At 40.7% G+C, this 27997-nt stretch overlaps 2 protein-coding genes across 13 annotated transcripts in view; both read right to left on the reverse strand.

Annotated features, from left to right (window-relative positions):
• C9H11orf65 (chromosome 9 C11orf65 homolog) overlaps nt 1-2982 on the reverse strand; it is an 88160-nt gene extending 85178 nt beyond the window's left edge. For all 4 annotated transcript variants that reach the window (XR_014815183.1, XM_084975958.1, XM_013979358.3 and 1 more), the window contains exon 1: nt 1972-2982. The gene's annotated coding sequence lies outside the window, so the exon portion shown is untranslated. The remainder of the gene's footprint in view (nt 1-1971) is intronic.
• POGLUT3 (protein O-glucosyltransferase 3) lies at nt 2514-26491 on the reverse strand. 9 transcript variants are annotated; one of them, XR_014814264.1, is made up of 9 exons: nt 26241-26491; nt 19162-19359; nt 15955-16241; nt 12745-12961; nt 10848-11044; nt 9075-9269; nt 7216-7320; nt 4479-5301; nt 2514-3354 (listed from the first exon to the last, which is right to left on the reverse strand). XR_014814264.1 is itself a non-coding variant. In XM_084974202.1 (8 exons), exons 2-8 carry the CDS (start codon nt 19256-19258, stop codon nt 5176-5178), a joined length of 1224 nt encoding a protein of 407 aa, XP_084830328.1. In that variant the 5' UTR covers nt 19259-19359; nt 25851-26491; the 3' UTR covers nt 2514-5175.
• Nucleotides 26492-27997: the final 1506 nt, after the last annotated feature.

The raw sequence follows: 27997 nt of genomic DNA on the forward strand, positions 1-27997 counted from the left end.
TCTTGGTATTTTGTTAGGAAAGTTGCTGTCATGGCGGTTGCCATCATAGCACCCCTGCTCTTGAGCACTTGCACTTCAAAGGCTATTTTTTGTTACAATTTCATGTCAGATGGGATAACTATGTAAATCTAACTTGGGTCTTACATGTAACATACACTCTAGAGTTTTCAGAGGTAACAGGAAACTTTCATTGTGGCAACCTGACAGGAATCTTGTTATAATATTCTCCCCAATTTACAAGGCTCCATGTTACCCAAAATTATTCCAAGTCAGGAAATCACTTGCTGAATCACCTCAATTTCAAATGATAGGAACATGGGCAGAAGACAAGCCATTTTAATTGGAGGACTAATTTAGCCCACCTAGGTGACAAGTCCCTTTTCCATAGCAGCAGTGCTGGTGGTACAAGTGACCTCAGTGGTGGCAGAGGGCTCTTGTTACTCTTTGAGGAGGTGGGGTGGGGTGTGAAGGGGAAACAGCTTTGGTATTTCTCTAGCTGTTTCATTGTCATCTGAAGCATGCTATTTCTTCTTGTCCCCTAGTTTACATTAACTCAACTGAAAGGCTTGGGTATTTGTCCCAAAACTTCTAGGGTGAGGATGATCCTGCTACTTCATTCCCTGGAATCCAGCCTCCTGACTTAGGTGGTCCTCAGTTCCCAGACCCTCAGAGTTGTGATATTACAAAGAATATATCTGATCTTTGTCTCTGATTCCTGGTACAGAGTTTCAAAAACTCTTAGAATTCCCTGAGTGATAGAAGTCTTTTTCATGGTAATGAGGTATTCATGGTGGGGATCCTAGGTAGCTTCGGAATTGGACTAGTCATCAAAAAGACCAAGCACATGTAAGAGGGTTGGGATGTTAGCTGTCCAAACTCCTGGGCGGGGAATGAGGATGGAGATGGAGTTCAATCACATGCTCAGTGACTTAATCAGTCATGCCTGCATGAAAATCCCCCCCAAAACTCTGGACACCAAAGCTCAGTGTAGCTTCCTAATTAGTGAGCACATTCATGTAAAGGAGGGTGATATGCCCTGTGCCATGCGCCCCTCCCCACCCCCTTTCCAGGGAGAGGACATGGAAGCTTTGTGCTTCCTTCCAGGACTTGCCCTATGAGGATCTTTTAAAATGAAACTGTAATAGTAAGTACACCATTTTCCTGGGTTCTGTGAGTATTTCTAGAGAATTATTGAACCTGAGGGGGGTCAGGGGTACCCCTGAATTTGCACTCAGTTGGTCAGAAGTGTGGGTAGCCTAGAGATCGTACTTGTGCCTGGTATCTGTAAAAGCAATCTTGTGGAACACTAAGCCCTAAACCTGTGGCATCTGATGCTAAATCTGAGTGGTTAGCATCAAATTGTATTGACGTACACTCAGTTGAGAGTGAAACAAAACAGGCAGCACATGAAAATATTTCTTTTTTTCTAACTCCTTTTCTGTCCTCCCCTTGCTTCTAGCTGTCCTAACTCCCTCTACAGAGGCCACTCCCTTCCCTCTCCCAGCCATTTCCAGAATTTCCTATTTCTTCCCATAGAATAAACAAACTCCATGCATTTCCTTTACTTTTGTCTAAGAAATGCTGCAGGGTTGATTATCAAAATAAAGTTTAGTGTGGCTCCCTCTTCCAAAGGCTCTACAGAGAGAACCTGAAAAGAGATAACTTTGGTCTCAGTGACTGGGACGGTTCCACAAGAGGTTGGCGTGTGGTGGGTAGAGGCAGCAGTGGCTGGGGTAGGGTAAACTGTGGTTCTGAGCATAAGAGGGATTCTTACCTTCTGGTTAATTTTGTCCTCACCTATTTGAAGTCAAACATGCCTCACTATCACAAGGATGATTTCCTTTCCCTCCAAATAAGAAATTTATATTATATTTCTCCCTTATTATGCCAAGGGAGAAATTATCCTGCCTGCTATGGACTGAAAGTTCATCCCCACCCCACCCCTAAATCAATATGATGAAACTCATCCACCTTGTGATGGCATTTGGAGACGGGGCCTTTGAGAGGTGAGTAGGTCATGAGGGTGGAGTCCTCAGGATGGCACTGGTGCCCTTCTCAGAAGAGATGAGAGAGCTTGCTTCCTCTCTCTTTGCTTTCTGCCACGTGAGGACACAGCGAAGAGGCATTAGTCTGCAAATTGGAAAGTGGGCTCTCATCAAACATCGGATCCACCAGCACTTTGATCTTAGACTTCCAGCCTCTAGAACTGTGAGAAATAAATATTTGCTGCCAAAGCCACCCAGCGTATATTTGTTATAATGGTAGTGTGAACTAAGACACTGCACTTAGCTGTATTTTTACCTGAAATAACAAAACATGTATCAAGCCTAAATATCTTCTCCTTTAATATTAATTTCTACTCACTGGGATTTAATGTTAGGGATAGAAGTTTTAATTCATTTATTCATGAAGACATAAGAGAATTAAAATTAGACCAACCCAGTTATCAAAATACCAGGGCTATAGGTGGTTCAATCCTCTTTCTTAAGAAACAAAATTTATCTTTTTCAGAATTTTACTTAGAAAATTTACTTTATTTGAAAATGTATATAATAAGTCCCATGATATAAAATTCTAGACATAGTAGATTTTAAAACAGCATAATGGAAAATATAAATATCCATTTTATTTTCTATGTATATCTTTTTGCACTTATTGTCTTTTCCTAGGTTTTCATCTTTCTTTCTTTCCAAGCCGAGTCATACTTATAGTAAAAATATTTTCAATATCATAGACAGGTATAAGGCAAAAAGTAAAAATTCCCTTTTCTCCATCCCCTCCTCAGATATTGGTGAATCTCCTTCCAAACTTTCAACCACATGGATATATATGTATGTTTTTTTACATAAATGGTTTTACATTACACATGTTGTTCTGTAAGTTGCTTTTTCCACTGAACACGGTGATGGAACTCTTTCATGATAGAACAGTTAGAGCTACTTCATTCTTTTTAATGGCTATACTGTACTCCTTTATGTATCAATATCTATTTAGCCTGCCCCCCCATAAAGGCTATTTAAGGTGTTTCTAACATTTTATTAATAAAAACAATGTTGCAACAACATATTGATAGCTTATCTTGACAAATGCAGTTATTATATGAACTTGCATATCCTTCTACCCCCTTGACCTTAGGATCTGGTCACTGTACAGTCTGCCCTTATTTTATACTTGTGCACTTGTGCTTTTGAACAACTGGTGGGTATTAGAGTTTTCCATGGATACTTGGCTTTGATTACACTGTTCCTAAATGTGCTTTTGCTTTTGTCTAGTTTAAAAAAAATTCTGGAGTTCCCGTCGTGGCACAGTGGTTAACGAATCCGACTAGGAACCATGAGGTTGCAGGTTCGGTCCCTGCCCTTGCTCAGTGGGTTAACGATCCGGCGTTGCCGTGAGCTGTGGTGTAGGCTGCAGACGCAGCTCGGATCCTGCGTTGCTGTGGCTGTGGTGTAGACCGGCGGCTACAGCTCCGATTGGACCCCTAGCCTGGGAACCTCCATATGCCACGGGAGCGGCCCAAAGAAATAGCAAAAAGACCAAAAAAAAAAAATTCTGTGTCCTTATTAATCTTCAGCAAAGAATAGATAATGACTACTTAAAGCAGTTACATTGTTTTCCACGTTAGGTAAATATTTCAATTAGGAGAGTAAATATTTTTAAATTGGGAGTGGATATTTCTTCTTTTGGGAGTGAGCTCTTTAATGAACTGAATCTTGGATTGGTGAAATTACAAGGAGTGTATAATGAATTTCTGGGCTATAAGACTTAAGCCCTAAAAGGCAAAGGAAATTTCCAAAGCTTTTATCTTAGTAATATAACACAGTGAACTAGAGGAGAGGTGTAGTGAAGAATGGATACTTGCTTTTGCTGTTAGCTTATGAGTGAATCCCAAGATACCAGGCTTCCTGCAGCTTGTTGCCGAGGTTTTAGAGCATCCTTTTTGTTTGTCTGTTTGTTTGTCTTTTTAGAGACTCACTTGCAGCATATGTTAGTTCCCAGGTTAGGTGTAATTGGAACTGTAGCCACCGGCCTATACCACAGCCATAGCAACTCTGGATCCAAGCTGCGTCTGCAAACGACACCACAGCTCATGGCACTGCCGGATCCTCAATCCACTGAATGAGGCTAGGGACTGAACCCACAACCTCATGGATACTAGTTGGATTCATTTCTGCTGTGCCACAATGGGAACTCCTAGAGCATCCCTTTTAATGATTAAAAAGAATTAAAGATCCTCACATGACTACAGTTATCATTTACCTATTCAGCACATAGATAAAGAAGGTAATCATAGGATGTTCTCATCTGCTTTAATAACTGCGTTTTCCTTGATGGGTGTCCAACTCAGATTGAGAATTACCAGCTTAAGGCACAATCTTTCCTTAATTTTGTCTCAGGCCTTAGTAAAACCTAGTTAAAAAGATATGAATGAGGAAGTTCCCATGTGTTACAGCAGGTTAAGGATCCAGCTTTGCCGCAGTGTGGTGCAAGTCAAAGCTATGGCACAGGTTTGATCCCTGGCCCAGGAGCTTCTACATGATGCAGGTATGACCATAAAAAAAAAAAAAAAAAAAAAAAAAAAAAAAAATCAAAGAGCTTTGCGAAAAAAAAATTCTCTTCCATAGACTCCAAGCTCCCTTTAACAACAGAGTTATCCTCATCTTTCCTTTTTATTCTTATCTGACCTTCCAAAAGGAAGCTTGCTACTACTGGATGCCAAAACCACCTTGTAGGAGAAGACATTAGGCAATGAGGGGGGATAAAAGCCCCCCAAAAACATTTTTTCTTCATAATTGGAAGAGGAAGAGGGAAAATGAACAAGGAATAGAAACAAACCAATAAATACAATGTCAATAGTTTCATAGAGAGCTATTTATATTTTGGCAAGCCTCTCTATCGACTGTGATCCTGATGCTGATAATAGCATTTGTTATTCAAAAGAAATTAATATCTTAGGATATTTGGTAATACTCGGTATTTGGTAATACTAATTTGGTAATACTTGCTATTTGGTAATATTGCACTGTCCGTCCACATTATATAAGCCACCAAGCAAAGCAGTCCTCTGCATGCAGCCTTCCAGGCTGTCTTCACAGTCTTCACAGCTTAGACTCCATCTGAAAGATGCCATGAAGGATGTTGCCAGCATATGCAGGAGTGTGACTCTCAGCTGACTTAAAGCTCTTCTCTTAAAGGTGTTTTCCTGTGGCATTGGCAGATAGATGAACTATCATCTGGCTGAGGAACTAATTCCATTCCATCACGTATTTTGGGTTTGCTGGTCTGGCGCTCGGCGTATTTCTGGAATGTGTTTGAAGAAAATAGAAAGACTAATCCAAACTTTATTCCATTGATTCCTCCCCACTCCCTTCATGCTATTGTTTCTAGTGGCTGTGCATCTTCAGTCTAAAAACCAAAGGTCGGCTTTATCTCAGTCCTAAAGTTACATTTTAACTTTAGTTATTACGGGCAATAGGGTAATATTTCATAGTCTAACAGGGAACCCCAATCCACTATTTTATGTGTAGCTAAGAAGCCTCTGGTAAAGGGATGTCAAGCCAAGTGTCTCTGTTTGACCAACAGCACCTCCCAAATTTATCCCCCACGTGTTCATGAATAATTAACTTTGCTAAATATTCAAATCAGCAAACAAAGACGATAGTATCTCAAAATAAAGTGGATAGTCTCACACATCCTTCCCTACAGACCTGTGGTCATACATATTTAGTAAATGGTGACAGGCCTGTGGAATGTCCCTCCACTTTGGCCACAGACTGAAATATTCCTATAGATTGGATATTTCAGCTCAGTGGTTCCATGTACATTTAGCTATACATTCCTGGTCCTGGGCCAAACCCAACAAAATACTGATGTATGTATATAAGCCTTATTAATATTTTAGATGGAGAAACTCCTATTATTAAAATGATGGCTAGACTAGCAGAGGGAAAAGAACTCAATGAAGGGAGAGGCTGCTTCTAGTAAATGGTGTAGTTGATCATTTTTATTTTTCTATGAGAGGGTAATAGCGACAGGCATCTGAAGAAACATTTTTTTTCTGCCAACAGGAAAATAAGTTTAGGTTAAAAACAAAAACATTAAATTCTTATTTTTCTCTTCCAGGCTTAATTTTACAGAATAAGACACAAGGTAAGTACTCAAAGAATCAACCTTTGGATGCCCAGTCAACACCTGCACTTCAGAATTCAGCCCTAAGGTGTTCGATTATAAATAAAGGTGACACTTGAATGACATGGGAGTGAGGGGTGCCAACCCTCAGCACAGCTGAAAATCAGTGTATAATATAGTTGGCCCTCCACACATGTGATTCCTCAGCATCCATGGTTCCCTGTCTATGGGTTCAACCAACCGTGGGTTGTGTATTACTGTATTTACTACTTAAAAAAATCCACATATAAGTGGACCTGTGCAGTTCAAACCCATGTTGTTGAAGGGTCAATTGCATTCTTCATCCATTTGTTTTCTACAAGAAGTTAAAAATTGGCTTTCCTGAGTTCCTGTCGTGGCGCAGTGGTTAACGAATCCGACTAGGAACCATGAGGTTGCGGGTTTGGTCCCTGCCCTTGCTCAGTGGGTTAAGGATCTGGCGTTGCCGTGAGCTGTGGTGTAGGTTGCAGACGCGGCTCAGATCTGGCATTGTTGTGGCTCTGGTGTAGGCCGGTGGCTATAGCTCTGATTCGACCCCTAGCCTGGGAACCTCCATATGCCGTGGGAGCGGCCCTAGAAAAGACAGTAAGACAAAAAAAAAAAAAAAAAATTGGCTTTCCATCCTATACAGATAGCAAAAGCATGGATCCTAAGTAGTAAGAACCAAAGAGGTACATATTTTGAACAGAAAGAGTTGTGAATGATCTCTCATACAACTCATTTTCCAGATGAGGAAAGATGTTGTTCTCTGAAGTTCAGAGGACACGTAAACTACGAATTCCTTAGGTATTTAATATAATATAGCACTGACAAGATGAGAGGAACTTTTAATCTATATTTGTAAGGTCTTTAAGCATTGCTTTTCATAATACCGAATGGAGATTGAAAATATTGTGACCACAAAGGGATTTAGCACTATCTACCTATCTGCTGATACCTCAGCTTAGCCAGAGTTCTACAGGCTGACTCTTGAACCCCCTTCAAGGATCAGGTCACACATTTGGTCTGAGGACACATAACCCAGCAGGATAGACTCTCTGAACTGACCTGCAATACTCTGTAATAGTAGCAGTAAAGCCTGTGGGGCTGCAGCAAGTCCCGAGCAGTCAACTGCCCTTCTTTTGCAATCTTCTTGGCTTCTTCATCGTGTTCCTGAAAGATTTAAAAAGAAATTGTGGATGAAAATTACTCCCGTGACCCACAAAGAAAGCTAAATGGGAATGTGAGGTTGAAAGGATGTGGGGTTGAATGTGAATAGCATGGCAGAGATAAACATGCTGAAAATATAACTTAAGAATGAGGATATGGAAAGAGACAAAGTACTTTCTCTCTCTCTCTTTTTTTTTTTTTTTTTTTCTTTTGTCATTTTAGGCCGCACCCACAGCATATGGAGGTTCCCAGGCTAGGGGTCTAATCAGAGCTGTAGCTGCCAGCCTACGCCAGAGTTTACGGCAACACCGGATCCTCAACCCAATGGGTGAGGCCAGGGATCAAACCTGCAACCTCATGGTTCCTAGTCGGATTTGTTTCTGCTATGCCATGACAGGAACTCCGCAAAGTACTTTCTTAGACATCTCAGGTATATAGAAATAATTATATATGTTTGGACCCACATACCCCTCCCCCCCAACCTGCCGCCTCCGCTCCCCCCAGCCCAGTGCATCAACCCACATACAGCCCTTGCTGTGACTATCTTGGTCATTTCCTAGCTACCCAGAAAGCCTAGGGCTTATCATCTGTTTTCTCACCCTAACTCTCTGCTTGATACTAGAATAGAATGAATTCCTTTTTATGTTAAAATATCTCTTAAAAGCACCATTTTTTTTTTTTTTTTTTTTTTTTGGTCTTTTTAGGGCCGATCCTGCAGCATATGGAGGATCCTAGGCTAGAGGTTGAATCGGAGCTGTAGCTGCCAGCCTACACCAGAGCCACAGCAACGTGGGATCTGAGCCGCGTCTGTAACCTACACCACAGCTCATGGCAACGCCAGATCCTTAACCCACTGAGTGAGGCCAGGGTTTGAACCCGAAACCTCATGGTTCCTAGTCGGTTTCGTTAACCACTGCACCACGACAGGAACTCCAAAAAGCACCATTTTAATATGTAGTCTAAGCAAGAAGTTTTTACAAAATGGTACCTATGAAAGACTATTGTTGTAATGAAAAAATTCAGTTATTGGTACCCATAGGCTGTTCCTTCAATACCAGAAATAGTCTGCATTCCTAATTATACTTTCGGAAAATAGCTAATATTCTATCATGCTGCCCATGGGAAAAGCCATTTGCAAGCAAACAGTCACAAAAATAGTTCTGCCTCAGGCACCCAGTTATTTCCATAGCCACATTGCTTCTCAGAAACAGAATAGAGTCTTACAATGGAAGGGTAAATATTATAGTTTCACAACAAAACACAAGAGCTTTTTAATACTTTTCATTTTAAAAAAAGAATTCTTATTTTATGAGAAACTTTTGATTCTTGGGATGTTACAGAGCATACATTAAGGACTTGTGCTCTTTTTTTCCAAATGGGGAAAAGAAAAGGGTACCATCATTGCTTTAAATGTTTTCTTGTGTATAAGGCACTTTAACCCTGGTCTTTTTAATCTGTAATTTGCATTTGGTATGTTCTTGCTTGTGTGTACACATGAATAGAGATCCCTTCAGAAAAATCTATATTCTATATAACACTGAACTTCAATCTTCTAAAAATCCTCAAAAATATTGATAAAGGGTCTTCAAAATGGTCCTGATGTTGATTCTTCAGCTATTTCAAGGAACACAAATTTCACAAAAGGACATTTCTTTGGGTGAAATTATGTCAAATTAAATTACGTTGTGTTGGAACTCATATAACCAATACTGGTGAATTTGTTAGTGCCTAAAGAAATGAAATTGCAGAAAGCATACCTTGGCCCATTCAACTTTCTCTAGCAGATCACTAAGATTTCTTTTAATTGGAACATAATGTTTCCAAGGCTTTAGTGCCATATAGAAATGCTCATAATATGGTGAGTCCTGCTTCAGAACCAAACTGTCTCCAAGCATGAGATACGGATATCTGTAAGCAGCCACAGTCCCATCCACATTCACTTGATACTTGTACTAAAAGAACAAAACAAACATAAACAAAAATTTTTAACAGTCATTTGCTTCACTTCTGCTGCTGGTCAACATTGTAATACTAAATATAAATAAATTATTTTCCAACTTTTTTTTTTTTTTTTGGTCTTTTTAGGGCTGCACCTGCTGCATATGGAAGTTCCTAGGCTAGGGGTCTAATCGGAGCTGCAGCTACTGGCCTACACCACAGCCACAGCAATGCCAGATCCAAGCTGCATCTGCGACTTACACCACAGCTCACAACAATGCTGGGTCCTTAACCCACTGTGCAAGGCTAAGGATCAAACTAGCATCCTCATGGATACTAGTTGGGTTCATTACTGCTGAGCCATGACAGGAACTCCGTTATTTTCCAACTTTAGTATTTATACGTTTTATATTTTATTTTATAACACAATCTTTTCTTTGTATTAAAATCATAAGTAGTTTTTTTGCAGGTCAATTTTAAGAAATACAATGCATTTAAAGAAAAGATGATAAATAATTTTGGGAAATAGGAATATCTGTTATAACCACGTCTATGTACTGGGGGATTCAGGTTTCTGTAATCAGGTAAAAAAAAATTATTTCCAAAAGCTCTATATTTATTAAAGCTTAATGTTGCTAACAATTTAAACTTTCATGTCTATATTATTTCCTTTGTTATTTATACCCACCTAAGTATGAAAAAGGAAGGCATTATCTCCAAGTTCAGTTTTACCGTCCAGGAGACAGAAACCTGGAGAAGACTAAGGACTAGAGTGATGCGGGTGACACAGTACGTATCTGCGGACATATTTGCTGAACTAATAAACTTTGATTTACATTTCAAAATCACTTTTCATTCATTTATAATAAGGCGAAGCAGATATTATGATTCACCCCCCCTTTTTTTTTACAAAATGATAAAATTCTTTTCAGAAGGTATTTTTAAATCTCTACTCTCTGAGTCCACATCCCATGCTCTTTCCGTTATATCGAGAGAATAAGATATACTCACTGATTTGGTACTTAATTTTTTCTTAAATAATTGGTACGCAGGAGTTTGGCAGCCAGTCAGATTTTGTCACATGGTTCATGTCTCTATCTCCTTTGAGCCTCACACAATGCTCTGAAGGAGCTAGGCAGGGGTCACACATGTTTAGGGGCCAGAGGCACTAAGAGATGAAAGCCCCATAGTTCAGGGGCAGAGGCAGGACTTGAACCCCATCATTTTACCTGTATAGAATTTATACTCTTTGTATTAACAGGATCATTTTATATAAAAGACATTTATATTTCCAGTTTACTAAAACAAATACCAAGAAGAGAAAAACAGGGAAGCATACCAAAATCCTAGGTTAATCTTTGTACTATATTTTGAGTATTTAGGATAGTTCTGAGCCATCTGGTAGACAAAGTTAAACAACAACAGTAACAAGCAAAAAAGAAACCACAAGGGTTTTGTAATTCCCTATACCTGATAAGAAAGTGTATGTCAGTCACAGGATGGGAGAAATTTGCCCAAGCCCAGCTATTTGGTTGACTTTTAACATGTAAGTTTATCACTTCATATCTATCTAGGAAGACTTAAATGCATACCTTAAAGAAGTCAAAGAAACCTATCAATTTGGCTTTTCCAAGCTCCTTTTCTTTCTCTTGGAAGAAGAAATATCCTGTAATTCCTGCATCTAGGAGCTGTGGATTTTCTTTGGAGAGCTGCACCAACTGGAGCCTTTCTTCTCGGCTGTCTCTGCCTCTAAAGAAAGCTTTCTCTGTTTTATTGATCCAGGAAGGCCCTGGAAGTTTGAGACCATAAGAAATACGATTATGAATTTGCCATTTTGATATGGTAAGTAAAATCACCATTTAAGAGACTGAAGCTTTTATCATCAACACACCCTCTAAAGTAAATGGCATGTCCAAAAAATATGCTCTAATTGTATCTTCATGTGTACTTGTGAGAGCTCACTCAAACGGTGGTGTTTCCATTCTAGGACATTAGGAATTATCCAAAACAATGCTGCATCAAGTTCAAAGTGAAAACAGAGTCACTGACTTGGCTCACTCACCAAAGCATTAGCTTCTTCCATCTTTTGTGTTTCATAATAAAAAGAGAGGTAGACTTTTGTTCTTAGACAGAACAAATTATTTAACACCCCACAAGTTTTTTTTTTTTTTTTTTTTTTTTTTTTTTTTTTTTTTTTTTTTTTTTTTAGGGCTATAAGTGCGGCATATGAAGTTTCCAGGTTAGGGGTTGAATCAGAGCTACAGCTGCCCGCCTACACCACAGCCACAGATAGCACTGCTGGATGTGAGCTACGTCTGCAACCTACATCACAGCTCATGGCAACGACAGATCCCCAACCCACTGAACAAGGCCAGGGATCTAACCCGCGTCCTTATGGATACTAGTTGGGTTCATTTCCACTGAGCCACAATGGGAACATCCAACACCCACACATCTTTAATCCTTATGTTACTCAGAATTTCAGCGTATCACCTCTTAATACGATGAAGAATTTTTCTAATATGCTGTTAAATGAAAATGCATACATCTAACTAACTGTATAGTTGGAATACACACACACACACACACACACACACCCACACACATACCCTCTCTTTGTTGAGAGGGAAATAATCTGGGAGAATTAATTTAGATCTCTTTCTAATACTCTAAAAAGAGGTCAAGAGGTCATTAGTTAACACCTATCAGTGTTCTAAGGGATAAATCACAAAACATAGAACTCAGAGAGGGGCAATCTCTTTACTATGTTCGCACACTTTTCAGGAATTTACTGTTATGAAATAAAAAGCAGGTCAGTTTTCATTTCACATTATCTTTAGATAGTTTACAAGGAGTCTCTAGTCTTATCTACTAAAAAAATCCACCAAAGTGCTCTAAACAGAAATCGAGGCTATAAAGACAAGGCAGGGTTTTTTTCCCTACTCAGAGTTTAGTTTAATAAAAGGGTGGGTAGTACCGTAAACCCAAGGCCATCAAACAAGAGGAAAAACTTCAGATTGTACAGGATCAAGAAGGTAGAAAGAGGGAAGAGAAGAATTTCTTACTAAGTGTTAGAGGTAGTAATTTCCAAATTACACGGTTATCACAACAGACATATGCTATAATTTTATATTTTTTAGAATTCTCTTTCATTTCATCCAGCAATACAAAGGCACTGGAGTCAGAATTGAGTTAAATGATAGTTTTACCAAATATGTATTTTCAAATGAGATTTACAAGTGACCAACTCAAAAGATACTCAGTTATAGTAGGTTTGGACATTACTAGCCCAACCTACGTATCTTTAATTTTTGGATTAGAAGAATCTTAAACAAGCCACTTTAAATTTTAGAGTGCTATTTTTCTTTTTTCTTTGTTAAAAAAAAAGAACAACGGTCATTTAAATATATACGCATACTCTCTCTGATTGAACATTTCCTTTACCTTTTTTAATTCTAAGATTTTTTTTTTTTCCAGAATGAACTTTACCTGTATGTCCTTGAATAGAAAGGAGATCATTTGTAACACCCCTCATGGCTTCAAGCGTAGAGTGGGTGATGTCATATGTTGGAAGGATAACATCTCTTGAATCCAAAGAGCCACACCATGAAATGATAGGTAAAGGGCCAGGGGTTTCATTGACTTTTCGATGCTCCAAAGGCCAGTCTCCAAGATTGACATAAAATTCTACATCTGGGAGAAGGACCTAAATAAACAAAAGAATGTGCATCAGTGGTGGGATGACCTCAGGCTTTGGTACCAAGTGCTTTAGTTCTTTGGCTTTTAAAAATATTACTTCTAAAATTCAAAAACTATTGGCTTTAAAAAAAGAGAAGTATGCCTCTTGGTCATCAGCAGTATCAGAAAATCAGGGTGAGGAAGGTACATGACAATCCACTTAACCAGGAGTTAGCCACCTCTGCTGAGAGGCAGCATTTCAAACTGTTCTCTATTATAGATGTGGACACTGTAGCAGGGTGTGAATGAGTGGCTTCATGCCCCCTTTCTGTTGGCTGCCTAAGTAAGAATCTACAAAGTCAGACCCAAGCCCTTGTTCTCCTCACTATCAAAACTCTTTATAACATCTATGCTTATTTCTGGAATCTGCTATTCCATTTTCATCTCTAGGATAAAGGACTTAGTTTAGGCCTTTATCATCTCTTACCTAGATTGTGGCAATAGTTGTTCCTTACTAGATATTCTGATTCAAGCCTCTCTCCAATCTAATCCACTCTCTTCATTGCTGCCCAAATTTCTAAAACTGAAATTAATGTTACTATTAAGCTCAACAGAACCTTAAGCCTATAGGACAAGATCTAAACTCTCTGGTTGGAGCTCAAGCCCCACCATCTTGCTCCAGCTTAGCTCTGAATCTCATCTTCCATTTGCCCATGTACCAACACACTTTAGGTTACTCTCTAAAAATGCCACCCACTTTATTTATTTGTTTGTTCGTTTGTTTATTGGCCATGTCTGGGGCATGTGGAAATTCCTGGGCCAGGGATGGAACCTGCGGCAGAGCTGTGACCCAAGCCACAGCAGTGACAACGCCAGATCTTTAACCCACTGTGCCACCAGGGAACTCCATCACCCACTTTAATATGGAATTCTCTTCACTTGGAATGCTCTTCTTCCACTTATTCACTTGGCATTCTCCTGTTTCCTCCTTCACACCTAGATCTAATGTTACCTCCTCTATGACTTTCCTTCCTCTGGTATTTTAACCCTGGGTACCTGGTTTTCTTATAGGCCTATTATGCTGTGGTACAATTCCTTGTTTGTATTCACATCCCATCCTCTCTTCTGAAGTAGAAAAACAAGTCCCACTAGAGCAAGCTGTTGAAAGACCAGAGGTGAGTCTCATTTATCCAAGATTTGTTTTCAGTCACCAGGAAAAGAACCTGGAACAAAAGGGAAGGGTAGGGGATATGACTATTCCTCCTAGTGCTTCCCTGTGATCATCCAGTAGCTCATTAATCAGCCACACATCAGACCTTCTCACTGTAGAGCAGGATTTCTCAGTCGTGGCACTATTAACATTTTGTTCTGGGCAATTCTTTCCTGGGGACTGTCAGTGTATTATAGAATGGTCAGCATTATCCCTGGCCTCTACCCACCAGATGCTAGCACCAACTCCCCAACAACCAAAAATGTCTCTAGACATTGCCAAAGTCCTCCGAGGGGCAAAGTCATTCCTAGTTAAAAAGTACAATACAGAAGTACAGGGCAGAGTGGAAAGCGAGAGCCCAGGAAGAAAGCTGCCTTTAGGATCAGATGCCCATCATGTGCTAATATGAATGATATGCTCAATGGGGGCTGATAGGGAGGTGGGAAGCAGCTGCTATTTGAAATAAGAATTGATTGCAGCCCCACAGTCCCTGTACTTGGAAAATTATATAACTCACATCAGGAAAGTTGGCTTTTAGTGTAGAAAACTACCTTGATGGTTCTTCTGGGTGAGAATGGTAAATAAATAAATAAAAATAAAACGCCCATCCTCACTCTCTACTCTGCATGATCAGGAAGAAGGAAGAACAAAAGGCAGTTTGAACAGCTCAGCTTAAGAGGAATTTATAGAGCTTGGCAAATGCAGAAAGAGAGGCTGAACAGAGGGAGGGGGCAGAGTTGCTGGGGATGTGAAGAAGTCTTTTGAAAGATAAGGGACCCAGTCATGGTTAGTAAGAAGCCAAGACCTAGAGATCAAGAACAGCCAGTTAGGAGTTCCTGTTGTGGCGCAGTGGTTAACGAATCCGACTAGGAACCATGAGGTTGCAGGTTCGATCCCTGCCCTTGCTCAGTGGGTTAATGATCAGGCATCACCTGAGCTGTGGTGTAGGTTGCAGACACGGCTCGGATCCAGCGTTGCTGTGGCTCTGGCGTAGACTGGCGGCTACAGCTCCCATTCGATCCCTAGCCTGGGAACCTCCATATGTCACAGGAGCGGCCCTATAAAAGGCAAAAAAAAAGACAAAAAAAAAAAAAAAAAAGCCAGTGAGAAATTCCCAGAGATATGGGTGACTGAGTCTGATTAACACAGGGATATCTATTTTTAACTGTTAGGATTTTTGTTTTGTGTTTTGTGGGTTTTGTTTGTTTTCTTTTTTCCTGGCTATGCCCCATAGAATGTGGAAGTTCCTGGGCCAGGGACTGAACCCAAACCACAGCAGCAACCAGAGTAACTTCAGAAACAGCATCAGATCTTTAACCTGCTGCACCACAAGGCAACACTGTGTTTTGTTTTGTTTACTCTGCACTGGCGCAAAGTAACCTCCCTCTGTTACCCTAACATTCAATAAAGTGTGCCATACACACTATCTTTTAGAAGCACTTGGGATAAAACAAGGACAATATGTTCTAAGTTTAACTTATTTTGAGGTGTCAGGAAGAAAACTGCTGTAGAAAGTGAAATCCAAATGGAAGAAGTATTCGGCAGGAATGGAGAACTTCAAGAAGTCACCTTGCGGCTGTAAATGTCTGGAAGTTCACAGAAACTTTGGGAGTGCACTATACAGCCTACTTACCTGGGATGAGGGCTTAAGGCATTTACTTAAAGGAAAGCGAGATCACTCAGGTGGTAGACAGCTGTATCCTTTCAAGCCTGGAATTCATTTCCATCCTTTACCATTATTATCCTAAGACTTAAATGTTACAAATAAATCAACCATATTGTTTTTGGAACCAGTGAACTCATTCTCGTACCTTTCTTGCCAGTGACAGCAAAATCTCATCTGAGAACATTTTGAAGTCTGTGTATTTCCCTAAAGATCTTCTGTAGATGTGGTTATCGAGAATCGTGTAATGAACAATAGCACCCCTCTCCTCCCCAAACCTTTTTGGAATTTCGTTTAGCATCTGCTGGAGGTTGATGCTGGGGAAAGAAGCAAAATCTTTTGCAATCTGTGGTTCCTTGGTTGGACAAGACAGAGTTCTCTGCCAGGCTTGAGGATCCTCTTCTGGACATTCACAGTACTCATGGTACACGGGTCCTAGGGAGAGCAAAACACATGTAATGCCAGTCTCTGCTAATAAGCACTGCATCCCAGGGAGTCATTTCTGCTCCTGCTAAGAACATAGAATGACTTCCTTGTAAATTCTAAGTTATGCTGACAGGGTTACCCTGCCCTCAACAAATCAGTGGCAAAAGTAGTCTTGTCAGAGTCATGTGCTTCTACCTTCTGACTCCCTTTCACCGCGCACTAGATAACCTCGTACAGCATGTACTCTCTCCCAACATCACCTACTCTTAGTCAGCTCCTTGATAAATAAGTGGCCGATGAACATAAAACAACTTACCTTTTAACAAGGAAAGAGTGAACATATTACTTTTCAGGTATTATTATGTAGTGGGGTGATGATTTTTTAAGACAAGATGGGGTTTCTTCCTCTGAGTCCCTAAAATCACCTCCATCAGCAAAGAGGAAATATGACACCCAGGGGCAGCTTGCTGTGTAATTTTAAAGTGGCCAGACATAAGTAGAAAAATAGTCTGAGGACTCATTTCAAAAAGAATTTGTATAAAATTTATATCTCTTTTCAAAATATATCCATATTCATTTTAATATAAAAATAATTTTTAGTTATTTATTTTTTAATTTTATTTTTAGTTAATTTTATTTTCAAAATATTTTTATTTTTTTCTATTATAGTTGATTTATGATGTTCTGTCAGTTTCTGCTGTACAGCAAAGTGACCCAGTCGTGCTTAAAGTTATTTAATTTTTTGAAGGATTTCTACTTCAGACCATGACAAATAATAGGGACCAATTTATCCTCCTACCTGAAATGACCCCAAAAGAGACAAACCACATGAAACAACATTTTTTAAGACACTGGACATCAGGCAATGGACAATGAGTCTGAGAGATGAGAAACAAGCAAGGTGAACCCTACAATTCCTAAAGCTGACTGCCCAAGGGAGTTTCTAGGTTGTGGAACAGGGAAGAAGAATCCAGGCAGAAGCCAGCAGTCTCACTGCCTGGAGGAGACAAAGCCCAGGGAGATCAAGGCAGCTAGAAGTTGTGGGATATAACACTGCCGAGAGAGAGAGAAAGAGAGAGTGCCAGAGATCTGCACAAGCTTTTCCTTAAATATTTAAGTTGTACTGATCAGTATATATGTTTGAGGAAACTATCCAAGGCAGAGAAAGAATCATCCAGAGGATGGGAGGCAACAGTACCCATTGCTCCTACAGGGCTGGTAATAGTGCCTATTCATACAAACCAAAGTGGAAAGCATCCTCATTCATAAGGGCTGGGTAGAGTATTCAAAGTGGTATTGCCTGAGTAGTAAGAAATAATTAGCCCTAAACTAAACATGGCTCTGGGCCTGCCTAATAAATTATAGAAGAAAACTTGAAGGCTCAAACTATTTCCAAGTAATTTAATTGCATCCCAGAGAAAAGCTTAAGATGGTGAGAAAGCATCAAGAACAAAGAGTACACTGGATGGAATTAATAACAAATTGGATGTTGCAGAAGAAAAGATTAGTGAACTTAAAAGATTTAACAATAGAAACCGGAGTTCCCGTCGTGGTGCAGTGGTTAACGAATCCGACTAGGAACCATGAGGTTGCGGGTTCCGTCCCTGCCCTTGCTCAGTGGGTTAACGATCCGGCGTTGCCATGAGCTGTGGTATAGATTGCAGACGCGGCTCGGATCCCGCATTGCTGTCGCCCTGGCGTAGACCGGTGGCTACAGCTCCTATTCGACCCCTAGCCTGGGAACCTCCATGTGCCGCGGGAGCGGCCCAAGAAATAGCAACAACAACAATAACAACAACAACAAAGACAAAAACAAAAAACAATAGAAACCATATAAAATTTAATGGAGAAAAAAAATTTTAATGCAAAGAGCATAATTGAGTTGTGGAATAATTTCAAGCCTAGCATATGGGTAATTAGAATTCTTGGAGGAGAGCTGGGGTAGAACAGAAAAATCATTTGAAGACATAATGGCCAAAATTTTTCTGGATTTAATGAAATCTATAAACCCAAAGATATAAGAAACTCCACAAACCCCAAGCACAAGAAACATGAGGAAACCTACACCAAAGTACATAATAATCAAATTGCTCAAAACAAATATTAAAAAGCAAACCTTTAACAGTACAGAGGGAGTTCCCGTCGTGGCGCAGTGGTTAACGAATCCGACTAGGAACCATGAGGTTGCGGGTTCGGTCCCTGCCCTTGCTCAGTGGGTTAACGATCCGGCGTTGCCGTGAGCTGTGGTGTAGGTTGCAGACGCGGCTCGGATCCTGCGTTGCTGTGGCTCTGGCGTAGGCCGGTGGCTACAGCTCCGATTCAACCCCTAGCCTGGGAACCTCCATATGCCGCGGGAGCGGCCCAAGAAATGCCAAAAAGACCAAAAAAAAAAAAAAAAAAGTACAGAGGAACAAAGATGGATGATGATGGATGATGGCAGGTTTATCGCTGGAAATAACGCAATAGAGAAGACAGTGGAACAAAATATTTCAAGCACCAAAAGAAAAAAATAACCTGTTAACCTGTAATTCTACCTGGTAAAAACGTCTTTCAAAAATGAAGCAAAATAAAAACATTTTCAGCTTTTTCAGAAACAAAACCCGGAAGAACTAATCACCAGCATTCTCACATTAAAAGAAGAGTTAATGGGAATTCTTTAGGTAGAAGGCAAATGATACTAGATGATAATATGTATCCATGCAAGAGAATGAAGAGTACTGGAAATGGTAACTATAAGATTTGTTTGCTTTATCAGTTAAATCTCTTTAAATTACTTATATTTTCTATCTCTTAAAGTTAAATTGAGCTCTAGGAGGTTCATATATAATATTTACCCTGTTGCACATAACTTTAAGGTCATCATAACCCATTCCGAAAGCCATGGGGTCTACACATAAGGCTGGTTCTGGATTATGTAATAATTACTTACCTTTCAAAATATAAGGAGACTGAGCAACATGTTCATCACCATAAAGGACCTCTATCTTCAGCCCTTCATTGACAGTTTCATACATCCTATATCGCATCAAAAATGTCCCATCATTCCTGTCCAAAGGTTTAGGGACGTGAATCCGAACTATCTCTTTAGGTGAGAGAGATTTGATTACCACTTTGAATGGTGTTTGACCTGAAAGAAGAAAATAATTATAAGTAATTCTACTATTTCATGGTTATTTTGTTTTACCAATTATTAGATAAGTGTCTCTCTACACAGCAGCTATTTTTTTCTGTACTATCAATGGTAAACAAAATTATTTTACTTTAGAAGCTCCTTAAAAGCCAGGAATTATGTTTGGCTTATGTCTTCAAAAACCAAGGATCTGATTTAACATTTGATTCAAATTGGCACTACACTGTAAATCAACTATCCTTAAAAAAAAAAAAAAAAAAAAAGGGAAAAATATTTATTGAATGAACAAAATCATTGAGTAAAAAATTCTTTAAAAAGCATGGAAGAAACTAATGTTTTGCCTATTTGATCTTTTGTTCTTTGGGTAGATTTAAAGTCCAGGTAGTTAAAAATTCATAAACTTTTAGAATTACAGAGCTCTAAGGCAGTACAACTTTCTCCTTGTACAAGATGCACAAGCTCTCTTTGTAAATCATTTTAATATCTAATATTCTTCAATTTGGGGAAATTTCCATTTTATTAAAACAAATTTCAAGCTATAAAAGTCTGTTTCCTGGAGTTCCTGTCCTGGCTCATCAGAAAAGAATCTGACTAGGAACCATGAGGTTGCGGGTTCAATCCCTGGCCTTGCTTAGTGGGTTAAGGATCTGGCGTTGCTGTAGCTGTGGCGGAGGCTGGCAGCTACAGCTCAGATTGGACCCCTAGCCTGGGAACCTCCATATGCTGTGGGTGTGGCCCTAAAAAGACAAAAAAAAAAAGTCTACTTCCTTAAGGAGAGAGAGATCATAGCTAGCTACTAGACACTGCACAAATACAACACACACATATGCACACACAAACACACACGCACATTTTAAAACTAGAGTTTACTTCTCTAAGCTTGTTTCCTCAAGTTGAAATTAAACCGTCATGCCAGAATGATCTAACAACACTTTCAACTCTAAAATCTGTGGGTTTTCTGTTCTAGAACAAACAATACCTACTTAGCAAACTTTCCTTTCTTTTTTGCATCATGTTAGCTGACTTTTTAGGCTCTGAAACAATACAGCTGCAGGAATAAATGCTGGGACTTTTTTCTTCAGAGAGTACAGGGGGCAGACCTGACCTGATCCTCAGGAGCTTTAAGAACAAAGATCAGTTAATATCCTAACCACAGTTAATCACCATATCAAAGGGAAATGTTGAAAAAAAAAAAAAGGCAATGAGTCCTCCAAAATACGCAGCCCCAGTAAACAATAAATTGTGATCAAAGTATTCTTTCATCTCACATCTATCATATTTCAGAGTGCTCATATATTAAGCATGTTTAAGATATATTTTTGAATTACCAAAGAAAAAAGTTTCTCCTATTCTTAGTTTCTAAATCTAGTGAGCAATATTTCTACTTTGTTTTCCTCTTCAAGGGTTTTATTTTTTCTTGTGGGTCAGAAAAAATATTTCTCAATCTCTTCAATTTAGTAATAGTAATCTAGTATCTGAATCTTGCTACTAAATAAGTACCAAACAATAAGTACCAATTCTAATTTTAGAATTCTTGAAACTAGTGTGATAAAATTATGAAAGACATCTGCTAAAATAAACTATGATATAAAGAATGTTGTAAAACAATAATTTAATGTGAAATTATAAACATTGGCCAATTACCTGAAGTGCTTAACGAAACACATGTTATTGCTTTACATTATTTCCCACTTGGTTTCAGAAAGGCAATGACGTGTGTTAGACTTGAAAATCAGGAAGGCAGAGCCTGGGGACTAAAAAGCCATTTCCATCATTCCATCCTCAGATTGGAAATAGGGCAAACACATTTTCTTATCTCCTCATCAAATAGTACTATTCTCCCTAAGTTTATGATTTTTAAATAAACAAAACATATTAGCATATTAATTACTATGTGATATTTTGTCAAGAGCTGGATTTATAGAAGAAAACTATCTCCAAAAACACTTCATTATTTTCATTTTTATTTATTTATTTATGTTTTGTCTTTTTGCCATTTCTAGGGCCGCTGCCATGGCATATGGAGGTTCCCAGGCTAGGGGTCGAATCAGAGCTATAGCCACCGGCTTACACCACAGCCACAGCAATGCCAGATCCGAGCCACATCTGCAACCTACACCACAGCTCACGGCAAAGCCAGATCCTTAAGCCACTGAGCAAGGCCAGGGATCAAACCCGCAACCTCATGGTTCCTAGTCAGATTCGTTAACCACTGAGCCACGATGGGAACTCTACTTCATTATTTTTAAATTGAAAGCATTGAACTAGATCTCTATGGTTTCTATGCTATAACATTTTTTGTCTTTGAAACTGCAATTAAAGTTATATTTCAAAATGAATATATAAAAATATAGCCACTGTGGAGTACCCGCCTTGGCTCAGCAGAAATGGAGAGAGCTGCCCTGAGCTGTGGTGTAGGTCGCAGGCTCCACTTGGATTCAGCATTGCTGTGACTATGGCATGGACCAGCGGCTATAGCTCCAATTCATCCCCTAGCCTGGGAACCTCCATATGCCTGGGTGAGGCCCTAAAAGGACAAAAAAATATATATGTATATATGTATAGATAGCCACTGGAAATACATATTTTAAATGTTCAGTTATTTTTATAGTGATCTTTCATGCCTATGTTCTTGTTGGCATGAAATTAATGTTAGAATCAATGCAAAATAATAACCAGGACTGAAACAGAAATAAGCAAATCTAACCTCATAAAAGAGAAAATGAGAAGAATGCAATTTCAAATTGCTTCATATACAAAGGATGTGAATTCTCATTTGCTCTGGGGACTAATACAGTGAACACAATCAAAGTTCAGCTTGAGTTTTTCTACTCCACAAATTCACTCTTCTTTAGGAAAGATAGTTAATTGAATGAGAATGCAGCAGCTAAAGGAGACAAAAGGAGATTGGTAGTATTAAAGTCTTACATCATTAAAATCAGAAATTTTGAAGATTTGGAAAGAAATCAAAAGCATTTTTAAAAAATCCACTTAGCCACAAGGACTGTGCTAGTCCCGGAGCTTGAGATTTTCATATACGCTTTCTCTTATTTATTTCTTCCAAGAACTTGTGAGGTAGGTATTTGTCACCACATTTTACAGATCAGAAAGCCAAGGCTCCCTTGAAGAAGTTAAGTAACTTGCCCAAGGTCTCACACCTATGAGGAGCAGAGCCAAAATGTGCACACAGCTTGCATCTTCTTTCGAAGCCCATTCTGAATCCAACTCATCATAATGTGTAATGTTAATACATAGGTTCCCAGAATTCATAGTCTCTGCCATTCCTGGTACAATGGGACATTGTTTAGGAAGTTTATTAAGGTGCTCTACAGCTGCAACAAAAATATTGACTCCACCTGGCAAAGGGACCAAAGTCCCTGAAGGCCAACTTATGAGCCTTGAGACTAAGGGCAAGTCCTCCAAAATGCCTGGCAGCCTGCTAACAGTGAACACTCTCCGGGATCTTCTTACAAACTAGCTCACAATGATCATATTAGCAACCCTAGCTTTTTTTTCTAGGTACCTGGAGATATGCAACGTAACAATAGTATTCAGATAAATGCAATGCTGTTAAATGGGAGTGATACTTAATAAGGGAATCTTGCCTAAGTCATGTAAGACAGTCTACAGCTTGAGGAAAATTTACCTCCTTTTCAGTTAGTTCCTGGAGAAAGACTTTTTTTTCAGGACTTGCAAGTGAAAGATGGTGGCAAAAAAATGTAAGAAACTGATAGGGTAAGATTTTCAAAAGTATAGAGCAGCTTTTTAAGTGGAAGCTAGAAATCAAGTGTCCTGAAAGGAAACAAAGAGGACCTAAAGGAATGAAGTTGTCTGAAAAGACCTCATGAAAGTCTTTTTTTTTTTTTCTTTTCTTATGAGTTTTCTCCTGATTATAAAAATATTATGATCATTTTGGGGTAATTTTTTGGAGGGAAAAAAGAGAGAAAAAAGTGTGTTACTCTCTTGCTGTGACCGCGGATAGCACTAAGTGAGGTACAGGTTCATTTTATTTATTACAAAATTGGAATAAAATTATACAATTTTTTTCCTCTTCCATCCTTAGCCTAGTATAAGCATTGTTAAGTAATCTTTTAAAACATTACTTTAAGGAGTTCCCTAGTGGCTTAGTGGATTAAGGATCCAGCACTGTCAATGGTGTGGCTCAGGTCCTCTGCTGTGGTACAGGTTTTATCTCTGGCCCAAGAACTTCCACATGTCGAGGGCACAGCCAACAAACAAACAAACAAAAAATCCACATTATTTCAAAATTTGGAAAAAAAATTTTTTTGGCTGCAACTGCCACATACAAAAAATTCCCAGGCCAGGGATAAAACCTGAAATGACCTGAGCCATAGTAGTGACAATGCCAGATCCTTAACCTGCTGAGCCACCAGGGAGCTCCTAACAGTTTAAATCGTAATTGTGGTAAAAAACGTAAAAACTGACCATCTTAATCATTTTTAAGTGTTCAGTTCAGTAGTTAAGTATATTCACGTTTTTGTACAAGGAATCTCTAGACCTATCTCATTTTGCGAAACTGAAACTCTACATCCATTCAACAACTTCCCATTTCCCTCTTCCAAGAGGCCCTGGCAACCACCCTTCTACTTTCTGTTTCTATGAATCTTACTGCTTTAGATACCTCTTATCAGTGGAATGGAAAATGTTACTTCTAACAGATATTAAATATACCATCCCATGAATATACCATATTTTGTTTAGCAATTACCTTATAGTTGGCTATTAAAACTTACTAAAATAGGAGTTTCCATCGTGGCTCAGTGGTTAACAAATCCGACCAGGAACCATGAGGTTGAGGGTTCGATCCCTGGCCTTGCTCAGTGGGTTAAGGATCTGGCGTTGCCCTGAGCTGTGGTGTAGGTTGCAGACGCGGCTCCGATGGCGTTGCTATGGCTCTGGCGTAGGCTGGCGGCTACAGCTCCGATTGGACCACCTAGCCTGGGAACCTCCATATGCTGCGGGAGCAGCCCAAGAAATGGTAAAAAGACCCAAAAAAAAAAAAAAAAAAAAGAAAGAAAGAAAGAAAACTTACTAAAATAAATAATCATAATGCTGCAAGAATATTCTTGCACATAAATGTCTGATCATATTCTGATCTTTTTCTCAGGACAGATGCCAAGTCATGTTGCCAGATAAAGAGCAAAGACATTTTTCGTAAATAATTTTTAATTACATTTTCTAAATGTTGGAAACTCATATTTATGCACATTAGGTTTGTAAATGTTTAAAACTCTTGCTATAATTGGAAAATTACTTTCCAAAAATCAGCTCCCACCAGCAGAGGATAAAGGTCACTATCTGAGAACATCTCATTGCTCCCTTAAGAGTTTTGAGTATTATCACTTTAAAAATCTTTGCCATTATTTTCAGATTAGAAAACTGAATTTTGTTTGAATGTATAGTTCCTTCATTAACAGTAGGATCAACAGTATTTCATTTTGGATCACATAACTTTCCTTTTTCATGTATAACAATTTTTCCTTGTCCATCAGTATTTTAATTTATTCTTTTTTTTTCTTTTTTTTTGGCTTTTTAGCGCTGCACCCCAGCATATGGAGGTCCCCAGGCTAGAGGTTCAATTGGAGCTGCAGCTGCCAGCCTACACCAGTCATAGCAACACTGGATCCCAGTCTTGTCTGTGACCTACACCATAGCTGAAGGCAACACCAGATCCTTAATCCATTAAGCCATGCCAGGGATGGAACCTGCATCCTCATGGATGTTAGTCAGATTTCTTTCCGCTGAGCCATGACAGGAACTTCTATTTATTAAATGTATTATTTTGGCGGCACTTGGCCTGCAGAAGAACCCCGCCAGTTGTCAAACCTGCACCACAGCAGTGATGGAGCCATAGTAGTGACAGCTCTGATCTATAACCCACGGAGCCACCAATGAACTGTCATCTTTTTTTATTTCCAATGTCCCCCCTTCCATTATAACACTATAAAATTAATTTTAGAAAGCAAAGAAAACAATAAAGAAGAAAATACACCCATAGTGAAAGATTGGATCTAGGTTTAAGACTCTTTTGATCTTTTGGGCCATAGAGAGTCTAAAAGTACTCAGTTTTCCACTGGCAGCAGAAGGGGCACTAAGTATTCTGATTGTTGATAAAACAGGGTGCCAGTTGGCAGGACATAATTTAGACGTAAATGAACAAATCCTAACTGGCAACAACTTGAAACTGGCAGGACAAGTTGTAAGAAGTTGCCAAGGTAATCTGTTCAGGAGAACGTGGGAGGATGACTGGGCGGCAGGGATTCGGGACCAGATCCACCCTGGATAGAGGAAAAACCTAATGAGTTCGAGTTTCACTAATTCCAGCAATCTGCTTTCAAGAGCTCAAAACTCCAAGAAAACAAAAATCCAGAAAGCAAAACTCCCTCGTTTCTGCCCACTGCTCTGACACCTCTTTGTGTAGGAGGAAGCTCTTTCAAACCCATCACGCCTAAACAAGGTAACCCTACCGGGTTCTTGGGCTGGGTGACTCAACCGGAGAAGGCACTCCCTTCAGGCTGCAACAGCTCAGACAAGTCAGGGGTGGAAAGACCATCTCCAGCTGGTGACTCACGCTGCTTTCCTTGGCACCCTGGGCGCCGTCCTTTCGGAACATCAGTCCCTACACGTTAGCCCAGGAAGCTGCCCTCGGAGTTCATTCATTCACTCAGCCGACTCGGGTTGCAACTTCCTCCCACTTCGGTCCGGGGAGGGGGAGGGAAGAGGAGGTGACCAGACCCGGGGAAGGAGGCCACGCCGGCGGCGGGCGGGTTCCCTACAGGCGCGGTTGCGACGGGGACGCGCGGCGGGGACCAGGGGAGAGGGCAGCCGGGCGAGGAGGGTGGGTGGCCGAACGCTACCTGGGGGCGAGCGGGTGAGGTTGTGGCCCTCCGGGCTGACGGCCTGCAGGTAGAAATAGCGGACGGGCAGAACGACGCCCGCCCGCAGCCCGGGCCCCCACACCAGGCTGCGCGGCGCACTGACCGGAGCCTCGGGGGGGCCCGCGGCCACGAGCAGGACGAACTGCAGCTGGAGCAGCGCGGCGCGCGGGAGGCGGCGCATGGTCGCGGGGCCGCTGCGGTCCTGCTCGGCCGCGAGAGGGGCCGGGAGCGCGCGGGCCAGGGCCGGCCCACCCCGGGGCGGGCAGTGCGCCACCGCCGCCGGCCCGCCCCCGGCTCCCCGCCAGCGCCCCACGCTGGGGCGCGCAGTAGGCTCTGGTCTGGGGCGCGGCCGGGGGTCCGCGACAGGCTCGTCGCTTCCCCACCGCCGAAATGAGAGAAGAGCATGCGTGCGGGCGCGAGGCCGCGCTCCGTCCCCACCTCTGGATGCTGGAGCAGTTGTTTAGAGGAAACCATCCTTTAAAGGACACAAACACAATGGTGATTGCTCTGCAACCAGAGTAAAGGCCCAGAGGCGAGGGGAGTCCTTGAGCTTAGGGAGATGCCTTCAAACAAGGAGTTTCACTGCGTTTACAAGACACGGAGCAAGTGTCACATCCCTGCTCCCCTCTCAGGCCAACTCCTCCAGCCCGTCTGTTTACACCAGCACCAACCGAATTCTACTCCCTTTGTCTTGTTTGCTTTCTGCTCAGCAGTCTCCCTTGCTGGACCGTGACTGCCTCCATTCTCCCTAATGCCCTAACTCCCTATACTTCCCTTCAACAAGTGTTTGCTGAATATTCAGAGTTTGGGTCAGGCCTCGGGCTGGGAGCTGGAAGCTGAGCACTGGAGTAGCAAAAGGTGAGGGTTAAGCCTGGTGGGTGGGTGTCACCTCAAAGTCAGAAGCGCCAGTCCCCCGTAATTGATGAAGAATGACTGGTCCTGATTACTCCTCAGATGCTGGAAGAGACTGGCAAGAGCCTAACAGCTGGAAGCCTTTTCTGACCGTTTTATCTACATTAATTATTTCTCCTTCTTCTGTTTATGATTTGAATCTATTCAAAGGAAATAATTCTTCACAGGCCAGGGGAGCGAAGGGAAATTCACATCCCACAGGGTTTCTGCACCCTCCTGGTAGTTTCTTAACCTAGAGACTCCAGAATCTGGCCCTGGAAAGCCACAGGTTCATCGCCTGTCTTTAATTGGGCTGCTCAGCATTCTTGCTATAACCAAAGTGTATCAGGGTAAAATCTTTCCCATACTTTCCCCAGTTCTCTTGACCTATTTTAGTAAAGCTGAGCAAAGTTTGTAGGCAGTGTTCTTTGCACTTTGGAAAGATTTTCAGGAAATGGTAGTAAATCACTGATAATTTAGTAAGGCTAAAGTGCAGCACTGCCTGACATTACTTTCACTGCTAAATTTGTGGGAGTGTCTGGATACTTTAAATTGAAAACTTGGGAGTTCCCATTGTCGCTCAGCAGAAACGAATCTGACTAGCATCCATGAGAACACGGTTCCATCCCTGGCCTTGCTCAGTGGGTTAAGGATTTGGTGTTGCTGTGAGCTCTGGTATATATAGGTCGCAGACAAGGCTCAGATCTGGCATTGCCGTGACTGTGGCATAGGACAGCGGCTACGGCTTCGATTCAACACCTAGCCTGGGAACCTCCATATGCTGGGGCGTGGCCCTAAAAAGACAAAAAAAAAAAAGAAAAGAAAAAGAAAACTTTGCTTCACTC

The sequence above is a fragment of the Sus scrofa genome, chromosome 9, assembly GCF_054392235.1.
Source record: "Sus scrofa isolate SSC_HxYL_T2T_F1_AM1 chromosome 9, Sscrofa_HxYL_maternal_Yorkshire_Landrace_v2.0, whole genome shotgun sequence".
NCBI classification, from domain to species: domain Eukaryota; kingdom Metazoa; phylum Chordata; class Mammalia; order Artiodactyla; family Suidae; genus Sus; species Sus scrofa.